This window comes from Kryptolebias marmoratus, linkage group LG24 (assembly GCF_001649575.2).
Source record: "Kryptolebias marmoratus isolate JLee-2015 linkage group LG24, ASM164957v2, whole genome shotgun sequence".
Taxonomy (NCBI): Eukaryota; Metazoa; Chordata; class Actinopteri; order Cyprinodontiformes; family Rivulidae; genus Kryptolebias; species Kryptolebias marmoratus.
Window position 1 is genome coordinate 18310897 of NC_051453.1, and position 10986 is coordinate 18321882.

At 43.3% G+C, this 10986-nt stretch overlaps 1 protein-coding gene across 1 annotated transcript in view; it reads left to right on the plus strand.

Moving 5' to 3' along the window:
* ndnf (neuron-derived neurotrophic factor) overlaps window positions 1-10682 on the plus strand; it is a 12222-nt gene extending 1540 nt beyond the window's left edge. The window contains exons 2-4 of the mRNA XM_017423380.2: window positions 6213-6407; window positions 6790-6914; window positions 8724-10682. Of these exons, the coding sequence (XP_017278869.1) occupies window positions 6214-6407; window positions 6790-6914; window positions 8724-10120 (1716 nt within the window). The 5' untranslated portion in view covers window position 6213 and the 3' untranslated portion in view covers window positions 10121-10682. The remainder of the gene's footprint in view (window positions 1-6212; window positions 6408-6789; window positions 6915-8723) is intronic.
* Window positions 10683-10986: the final 304 nt, after the last annotated feature.

A 10986-nucleotide genomic window follows, 5' to 3' on the forward strand; every position in this document is an offset into this window, starting at 1 on the left:
CCCTCAGACACAAGAAGAGGTCGAGCCTGCGCGCACCAGCCGCAGAACATCCACGGATGGTGAGCCGCTCATTTCCCACGACGCATGGGCCCGTGCGCGTGTGCCTCCCGCTCCCCTCCTCCACTTTCCCCCCCTCTCTCTTAGGATGATGGGCAGTGGGTGGGTGACTTTCCCATGGGGGGGCATTTTGTCTTGTAATCTACAATCACCCCCAGCACATCAGTCAGAGCCACCGTCATCCCCCCCATCCTCAATTCCACCTGAATGGTTTTTGAGTTTAAAAAAGAACAAAAGAAAAGCGACCCTCCTCAGAGAGCCAAGCAGGCATGCAGTGCGAAAAGCAAGGTCCAGGAAAGGAGGGGAGGGTGAGAAGGAAACTGGGCTCTCCTTCCTGTGATGCTCCATGCGCCAGCCCCATCTCATGGCTCTGATGGTATGGATGCAGAAAGTCAAACTGTGAGAGATGTTGTGGATGGCGAGATGACAGGTTCCATGTGATGATTTAGAGTCACACACAGATTGGAGTCGTGGAATACACACACACACACACACACACACACACATATATATATATATATATATATATATATATATATATATATATATATATATATATATATATATACGCACACATACACATAGGATTAAAGTCTCCATTCTTGGATCCAAGTCCTTACCACAGTCTTTACCAAATCATTAATGAGCTGTCCAAGAGATCCAGACCTGATTCAGTTTGGCCTGTCTAGTCCAGGTCCTGTGTATCTTTGGCTCCTGGTCCTCTCACCCTCGCATGCTCCACTCGCTCCAATTCCCCACATTGGCCCTGAAGTGACAGCGCTGATGGAGCTCTACACCAAGGACCCAACCATAAATCTGCCCTCAGACTTTCTTTAAGAAAACACACACAGAGGCTTCATAGTCTCGCGAGCCAATGCCAGGCGTCTTGTTGGGTGGAATCTGAAATGTCTCTTTATTTGTGTTGAAATTAAACTGTCTTTTATTCCCTCCCGTTCTGGTAATGAGCTCCATGTGGCAGCAGGCAGAAGACATCCATCCTGACAAGGACAGAGCTGGAGGGAAGGAAAAAGAGGATGGTTGAAGAAAGTGAGGGGAGAAAGGGAAGGTCATGTTCAGAGAGGACATGCATGATTATATATACATGCATCTAGTATGAGAGAAGGGATGTGGTCTACCTTGTGTTCAAGAGCCCCGTTTGTCAACATTTGTATGCTTATAATCAGTCTGTTTCTGGAAATACACACTTCACACACTTCCTTAAAGTGATAAAATTGTCTCATACTATTCTGTAGTTTGTAGAGACCACTTTGTACCTGATAGAGACTACTGGGCAACTATTGAACAACCAAAAATTGTCTAGATCTTTCAGCAGTCTCCAGACCCCCCAAAAAACCTGTTTCTGTGGAAACTTTCTAGTATGCTATGTACATACCATCTAAACTTTGTCTTGAGTATTAATAGGCGCATCTTTGTTCCAACTGACACGTTTTTTTTTAAGTGGAAAGAGACAAGCTGAATGTAAGGGCCCAAAAATTACATTTTCCACAATTTTCACGGAGACTGAAGAAGATCTCTGAGTGATGTAGGGTATTTATTAAGAGACCAATAGCTACCGTGCTTACCTGCGAAGACCCCTAAGAGTTCACTGAGCCACCACTGTGCTACCAATGGTGCTCCCTGAGAGACTAACTGAGATCTCTGAGAGACCAGCAGCAACCAATGGAGGCCTCTTACTGACCAAGACAGCCCACTGAGAGACCATCAAGAAATCCTTGGGCAACTTGGTTGTGTCAGTGTATAAATACGAGCTGATTCTGGTGCTCTTCCTTCAGTCTCTGATTGCTGTTGAAGAAGAAACATCTCCCAAAGGTAAATAATTCCCGATGAACACTAAAGCTTTGATACATGGCACCCTCCTACTAGAACCACCAAGCACTCTTCCTGCACCAGGTGGCCATGGGTGGAGGGTTTGCCGCTGGCTGATACAAAAGATAAGGTTACAATTTGGTGACTACAGCCAGCTTATGCAAGAACAGAAGTTGGAAGATGAAGGGGACTTCTACAACTACCTGTGCATGGAGTCAGCCTTGTTTGACTAGCTCTTGCAAAGGGTTGGCTCTATCACTAATGCTGGAGAGAAAGTCTAAACACAGGACACCATTTGGCTGTGACCCTCTGGTATCTTCAGGTGACAAGTGGGAACAAAAATTGCTAAAAAAATGTTGTGATCATTCTGAAACTGCTGACAAATCATTTCAAGAGCCCTACTCTCACAGGCAGCTGAGATACTGCTTCAAACCAGCTCAAAATTTAATGCAGACCATGGGAACTATAATATTAGCTGAAACACTGTTGCAAAATCATCATAAGACCTCAGAGATCATTTAGTGTTCACTGAAAGAGAGCTCTGGCAATGTTTTTGGACACTCAAAAGTCTCGTCTTTGTGGAAAGGGAGTGTAAAGATATTTTGCTGTTTTAATTTTATTTCAAGTTATTTTAATGTTGCAGTGAACTTGATGTTGCAGTAAAGATTGCATCCATCTGGAGGACAAAAACACAGAGTGTGAACATTTTGTTTTGGGTTTGCTTGTAGTGACCCCAAATCAAAGCAGGTCAAAGCTGTTAAAAGTAGACATTCTTTTGGGGAGGGTGGTGTCATTGATCACAGCAAGGATATGAGGGTCTTTCTTTTTTTCTGTTACTGTAGATCTTTCAAAGGCAGCCGTGAGAAAAAAATAGATGACTAAATTGCTGCATTTGTCCTTTAATCCCATTATATGGGCCTCTGGATTCCAGAGCGTGCCAATTAGAAAATACAAAATGTTTTCCACCCTAAATTCTCAGTTTTTCCCACTAAAAGAAAAACAAAGGCTATAAATACACATATACAAAAACCCCAACCAACAGATTAAAAGCAACACCAAGGCGAAGTTGACACCCATACTGGTTTTGTTGCCTTAAAATTATCTGTTTTTCAAACCGGAATCCTTTTCTCCTTGTTGTAATTAAACATCGCCCTTTATTTCTTCCAGATGCTGTTTTTTTAGGGGTTATTTTGGTAGGTGAACTGTGTGGCGTGAGAGTGGTGCAGCGCCACATGTAAAAAAGCTGCAGTGACTGTGTTGACACTGAGCTGCAACCCAACACAGCTGCTCGGATATTCAGATGTCATCTCTCTGCAATATACAGTGTGGTGTGTTGAAGGACTGGGAGCCTCAGTGTGTGTGTGAGAGAGAGACGTGTCACATATGAGGAGCACATTGAAGCCACCTATAAATGGTGCTAATGACAGGGGCGATAAAACACTCCATGTATAAGTGTAGTGACATAAGTGTGGTGGTCATGGCTGGCTTGGGGGCCCTCAGAGTGTCTGTGTGGTGTTTAGGGACGTTGGAATGAGCTCTGAGCAGCTATGTACATACCATCTAAACTTTGTCTTGAGTATTAATAGGCGCGTGCGTCTTTGTTCCAACTGACATGTTTTTTTGAAGTGGAAAGAGACAAGCTGAGACGATAAGGATCTCAACTCTCTGTGTGAGTCAAACCTCAAAGTACCACTTAGGCGGCTTTTCTTTCTCTCTGTGATGTCTGGCGGTACGACACAAACCTAGATCGAGACACTGACAGGAACTGTCAAGGCATTTTTTTCCTTCTCCCCTGTTTCTTGTATTTTAAAAAGACCATTACAGAGAAACAAACACCTTTGTGGTGCAAAGGTCCAGCCAGATCCTCATTAGACCTCAGTTTTGTTTTGGTTTTTTTACTAATCTGTCCCTGTTTTGGAGCAGAGCATGTAAAATAGGAGGAAAGAATGTGTATGCACAAGTGTGAAAAAGATTATTTGCCTGATGAAGAAAAAATGTGATCATCGGTAAAAGGCAGGACAAGGGAGGGTGAGCAGAGAAAGAGAACGGGGTCATTAAAAGGACGCCATCTCGCTTGCAGTAAATGGCAGTGAAGTACCTGGCTAATCTGCCATCATTACGCTGATTAAATCACAAGGGATTTGGCTTTCCCATCAACTGCAATCAATGGGGCAAAATCAATAGACAGGGGATACGTGAGAGGCACTCCACCACGGTCAACTGTGCCTCGCCCTGAGCGCAGCTCCAACTGCACCACCAACAATTTTATATTAGAGTCAATAAAACTTAAACGGCATGGAATGGGGGGGTTTATGTTAAGGGCTTTATGAAATACTGTAGTGCACTTCCCTGGGGTGTTAAGAGATGTTCTTTTTCCTCACGTGTTCCCATTTAAATCTAATCCCTCCTTCCTTTCTGTGGCCAGGAGTACTCATTCACACACTTGCTGTTTTTACACTCTTGTCCAGATGTGAGAAATCACAAGGTGATTTCTTGTGATAAGAGTTCTGTTAAATGTTATCCATCCATCCATTTTCTATACCCTCTTTTCCTGTCCGGGTCGCGGGTAGCTGGTGCCTATCTCCAGTGGTCATTGTGTGAGACACCCTGGACACGTCGCAAGTCCATCACAGGGACACATAGAGACAAACGAGACAAACAACCATCCACACTCTCACTTACACCTAGGGACTCTAACCTAACATGCATGTTTTTGGTCTGTGGGAGGAAGCCAGAGTTCCCAGCGAAAACCTATGCGTGCACAGGGAGAACATGTAAACTCCACAAAGAAAGGGCCCATCCTGTGACCTTTGTTCTGTGAGGCGACAGCTCTAACCACCGTCCCGCCCTGCTGCCTTGTTAATGTTAATTGAGATTACATCAAAAAGCGAAGCCTGCCATAAAACACATTTCATCGTGGAATGAGAAACAAAAAAAAAAACACTCTTGGTTACGCCAAATAGTTGTAACTTTAAAGAACTGTTGATTTATTTAGAAATCCTAAAATGAAAGAAAATATTAAAACACTTTATTCAGAACTTTATTGACATTAAACAGACATTTGTTTTCAACACAAAGTAGCTTATATGAAACAGTTATTGATAAAGTGCTTTAAGCAGCAGTTACCTTTTTTGGTGAATGATTTCTTGGAAAAGCTAAGATGCTAAATATCAAGTAAATATTCAGCTATCAGTTAGTCTAGCTTCATTTAACTTAGCTTAACATTAAGACTGAAATTAGCCAGATTTTACTTGTCAGAATATTTCAGCCTAGAGTTATGGTTGGTTGCACTCAGTTTGAGATTGTCAGAAGTACATTAAAAGAGGTTTTTCGTGATCAGATCAATGGTAAAAAAATTGATTATGACAAATAGGCCCCATAACTTCTCCTAAATGAGTTTTTTCTAATCAGGTGTTTGGGTTTTTAAAATAAGGTGGTTTAAAAGATGCTCTGATCAACTAAAGATATTTTTGTTAAGTGTCTAAATTTCTTAGACCACATCAGGATGCAGCTATGTGTTACATGATCACACCACCCTAGCACGACTCAACCCCTGTGCTAGGCTATTTCCATGACCTTGTCACGATCACAGTCAAAGCCTTGGCATGAGGTCAGCAAGCTTGTTCCTGCTTTAAATTTTAAATGACAAAGCACGACTGGTGAGCGTAGGCCCCCCGTCATGGATACGCAGCTATTATGCTCTCCCAGGACCTTGATATGCTGCCACAACAACCTTAAATGTTTTGTGCATAGTCAGTGGGGAGCCCAATGCATTCCTAATACATACCTGAAGAATTTGCCAAGATCCTGCAAAGACCATCCAATTTGTGGCTGATTTTTATTTATTTTTTCACTGTAGCATGGTCTTCAATAAAGGGCGCCTAACCTGAGTTGGGTCAGGACTTGGCCCAGAGTGTGGTGTGATTGTGGACATACATGGCAGTCCCTCTGTGGGAATGTGCTGCTAATGTATACAGAGGGTGAGGGTGCAGGAGAGCAAAACAGCAGGGAAACAAATTATTTGGCTTTTTTTTAGGAGCGTAGCAGCGTCACAACTGCCTTCACCCTGAAGGAGGTTTTTTCAACTTTGCAGCAACCCAGCCTTGTTCTAATAAGTTTTAGAGACTGTAACAAGGTTGTCGTCCACTATAAAGGGGGGGTATCTGCTCCTTTGTTACATGTTTATGTTTAGTCAACTGAATATTATTTTGAATCATCATATTTACTGCTCAGACAAGAGAATAGAAAGACTGTTATCTGGCCAATAAACTCATATATGTACCTTATTTTATTCCCAATTTAACTGGTAATTTGTCTGTGTGTTTCAGAATGAGGCAGTGTAAAGGTTGGAGCTTGGTGCTGTTAATCCTACTGGGTCTGGGATCTTTGGCCCAGAAGCTGCCTACAAGAGATGAAGGGCTCTTTCAGATGCAGATCAGAGACAAGTCGCTGTTCCACGACTCCTCCGTCATACCAGATGGAGCTGAGATCAGTGGCTACCTTTTCAGGGACACACCCAAAAGGTAAGGGCAATGACTAAAATGAATGACATGATCCTGGTGATTAAAAGTGTCTACGTTTTGTCAAAACAGAAAACTAAAGCTAACCAGTTTCACCTTGTGCTGATTCATAATGAAGACTGAGCAAATTTGAAACTTGTTGATGGCTTCTTCTTCCTGTAAATATACAGAAATATCAGATGTTTCTTTGTAACACAATCTCTTGTGTTGATCCAAAAAGTAAATAATAGATGAGAAAGTCTGTCAGCTCAGACGGAGAGTGAACAAGGTCAATGGTATAATATTAACTCTGCTGTCTCAGTCGGCATGTGCAGACAATTTGGATAACACCAGACTGTAATGAAGTATAAGTCCCAGTGTTCATATCGGTCCTATTATTTCACAGGTACTACTTTGTGGTGGAGGAAGACAACACACCCCTGTCTGTGACAGTGACACCTTGTGATGCTCCTCTGGAGTGGAAACTCACCCTGCAGGAGCTACCAGAAGAGTCCAGTGGAGAGGGATCAGGTATAACTGACATCAGGCAGCAGTGGAAGAGGTTAATGACACCTTATGTGGATATCACTATCCCCCCCACACACAATTACCCTGCACAGTGATGTTAGGCTTTGTGTTCTGGTGGGTTTTAATTAAGTCACACTTGTAGTGTCTAGTCTGACCACTAATGAAGCCTGGCTCAACCCAAGTGAACGCCTATAATTTAAAAAAAGGGCTCTACTCTAGTCAACCTACTGAATCAAAGTCATTACATCCCTTTACTTAAGCTGTCTTGACTTTCTTGAAGTAAATCATGCAGTTCTCTGAGATGTCTGCCTTCCTTCCTCTTTTTCTTTACTTTTCATTTTTGTCCACATAAAGATTTTTTCCATAGGGCTCCTACAAAGATTTAAAAAACAAAACAAAAACTGGGCATATGGGGCCCACTATTAATCTTGGGGTGACACACCAAAACCAAAACTATTTACAGAATTTCTGGAGTTTTAGTTTGCTGTTCTCATATACATGCATAGGCTAGTAGAAAAACACTGCAATAAAGGAGTTAGGGAATTGTCTTCGATGTAGGCCTATATTGTTTGTCTTTATTTTTACTTTGTAGTTGATTTTACTAAGTGAGAACGATGCAGTCACTACTCAGCTAACTGAACCATTTCCTATATTCAGGTCAAATTTCTAATGGAAATTAGCATTCCTTCAAAACAGAAAAAGGTTATCACTCGCCCTCTTGGATGCCAAAAGTTTAAACAATGATATAATTAGATCTGTTAGCACTCAAGAGTATGAGTGGGAGATGACTTTTTGCTAATACCATACCAAATTTTAGCACGGTATCCTTAAAATTGACTGAAGTGTAACCCTTTTGGCTTTGGCTAAGGCTGATTAGCTGTGGTAGCCATCTTGAATTAGGCTGATTCCAAAAGTTAATCAGTTGTAGATGAATATCTGGTGATTACTTTCTAAGAGCTTCAATAAAATCAGTCCTGTGATTCATGAGATATTTTGCGAACAAACAGGGTTGACACATATAAGGCTGGCTGGCCAGTGGAGCCAGTGAAGGCGCCAGCAGATTTATAGAGGACACATTTTCCCCACCCTGTCGCTATGTGGAGGTTGTCCTTTCAGCGCTGTTTTTTTCTTGCGAGATGACTAAAGCAATAGTTTAGAGCACAGAAGTGTGGTTTGAGGATACATGAACTTCAATACTCAAGCACCTGTCTGTCTACATCTGCGCTTATGTCAGATCAAATATTCCAAAGTGATTTGTTGGGTGCATACTCTGCTGTGTTGATCTGAGACTTGCCTCATGAGGAAAAAAAAAAGATCTTAAGCTGAAAGAATAAGGACAGATTTAAACTCAACACATGGAGCGCCAACAGTGTCAAACTGAGGCTTGCTGTCTTTTCTTGATGTCTCCAGTGGGAGCAGATCTTTGCACATTAACTTTTAGTACACCGCTGAGCACACCCTCGGGTTGACAAACATAATATTATGGTTTCCTGCTTAAGCTTGGAGTAAGAGCGCAGTCTGTCTTTTTTCACACACGATCTACAAGGCACCTCTTTGCAACACAGCCGAATGAATGTTGGCCTGTGATCTTTGGGGATGTTTGGAATGTAAACACTGCTGTGACGTGAGAGGGCTAATCATCTATTAGTTTCGTCACACTCTTATGGCATTGAACATTTTTTAAGTCGGGCGGATCTTTTTTCTTTCATCAAAGACAAAGAGAGCAAATATTTAAGGGCCGTGGCTTTATATTTGCGAAGAGATGAAATATCAAGCAAAGAGCTCATGTTGAGTGTTTGCTTTTCTTTCCAGGAGAGCCTGAACCTCTGGACCAGCAGAAACAGCAGGTGACTGTAGACGAGGGCACGGAGCTATTCACCTACAAGGGTAATGATGTGGAGTCCTATGTGGCGACCAGCACGCCCTCTGGTCTCTATCAGCTGGAGCTGCTGTCCACTGAGAAAGACAGCAACTTCAAGGTGTACACCACCACAACTCCGGAGTCAGACCAGCCCTATCCAGAGCTGCCCTACGACCCCCGCGTGGATGTGACCGCACTGGGCCGCACCACTGTTACGTTGGCCTGGAAGCCAACCCCAACAGGCTTTCTGATGGGTCAGCCTGTTCAGTACTGTGTGGTGATCAACAAGGAGCATAATTTCAAAAGCATGTGCGCTGCTGAAGCTAAAATCAGCACCGATGATGCCTTCATGTTGGCTCCAAAGCCCGGCAGAGACTTTAGCCCATTTGACTTTGTGCACTTTGGCTTTGTTCCCTCTGACAATGGTTTTGGCAAGGACAGAGGCCTTACAAGTAACAAGATCTCTCGGGCGTACGCAGCCAAACCCAAAGTGTCTGACATTCAGAAGATATGCATTGGAAACAAAAACATTTTCACTGTGTCAGACCTTAAACCAGACACACAGTACTACTTTGATGTGTTTGCTGTGAATTCTGCTACCAACACCAGCACGGCATATGTAGGAACGTTTGCCCGCACCAAAGAGGAAGCTCGTCAGAAGACACAGGAGCTGAAGGATGGCAAAGTATCGGACGTTTTCATCAAAAGAAAGGGCACCAAGTTCCTGCGCTTTGCTCCTGTGTCCTCCCATCAGAGGGTCACACTGTTTGTTCACTCGTGTCTGGACGCAGTGCAGGTGCAGGTGAGGCGAGATGGCAAGCTCTTGCTCTCCCAGAACGTGGAAGGTGTACGACAGTTCCAGCTGCGGGGGAAGCCCAAAGCCAAGTATCAGATCCGCTTACGGGGAAGCCGGAAAGGCGCCTCCACTTTGAAGGTGCTAGCCACCACGCGGCCCAGCAGCAAACAGCCTTTCCCTTCTCTTCCGGAGGACACCCGCATCAAGGCCTTCGACAAGCTGCGCACCTGCTCCTCCGTCACCGTGGCCTGGCTGGGCACGCAGGACCGCAACAAGTATTGCATTTACCGTAAGGAGGTGGCTGAGAATTACGGCGAAGAGCAGCGACGTCGAGAACAAAATCAGTGTGCCGGGCCAGAGACCCGCAGGAAGTTGGAAAAGGTCCTGTGCAAGTACTTCCACAGCCCAAACCTGCAGAAAGCTGTGACCACAGAGACCATCACGGGACTGGAACCAGGCAAGACCTACCTGCTAGATGTTTATGTGGTGGGACACAGCGGCCACTCAGTGAAATACCAGAGCAAACTGGTGAAAACAAGGAAATACTGCTAAATGACTCTGCAAAGAATAAATCTATTATATAAATATATATATTAAATAAGTTTATTTAACACTTAAGTGATATTCTACTAAGAAGTGTACACAGACTGACTACTCATGCAGCTGATGGGGCCGTAAACAGTGACTGAACTGTTTGTAGAGAGAGATATCAACCTGTATATTTATGTTTACATTTCACTGTGGCACGTCTTGAGTGGCCCGTAGCGTGAGCTGCTTTGCCACCAGGCTTGTTGTCTTGACATCATGTCGCCACTCGGGAGGCAGAACTTCAAAGAAGATCCCATTTTCTCCTGTAGGTTCCTTTGTTGCTGCATGATGTTTGCTTTTGTCTGTTAAAATCTGTCCCCTCCTTCAGTCACGACCCAACTGGAGGAGATTCAACCGCTTTGTATAGATCTCTCGCTGCATATTCATGTTTTAGGGAGGAACTTAAATTATTTTATACTTTGTGTTTATATTTTTGATTGTCTGATTTGGTTGATGACAGTAATAACTGTTGCAAAAAAAAAAAAAAAAGGAAAAAAAATTCCAATTTTATGAGGAAGTTGTAGTTCAGACATTCCTTTCTGTATGTCAGCCAGTGTTTGCTCTAGAGCCCATATTGTAAATGTATTCTGTGCTGAAGATCTGTGTTATTATCACTGTACTGCTGTGAGTGCGTGCGTATGTGTGTGTGTGTGTGTGTGTGTGTGTCACATGTACAGAGATGTCCTGCCAATATTCATGTACATAAAACCTAAATATAGAACAAGTAATCCCCGTGTCACCCTGGGTGTCATGTTCTTTTCGCCGAGCAGTTAACATCACAATCATGGATTTGAGATAAACCAACGCACTGCGCTTTTTGTGTGTGGACT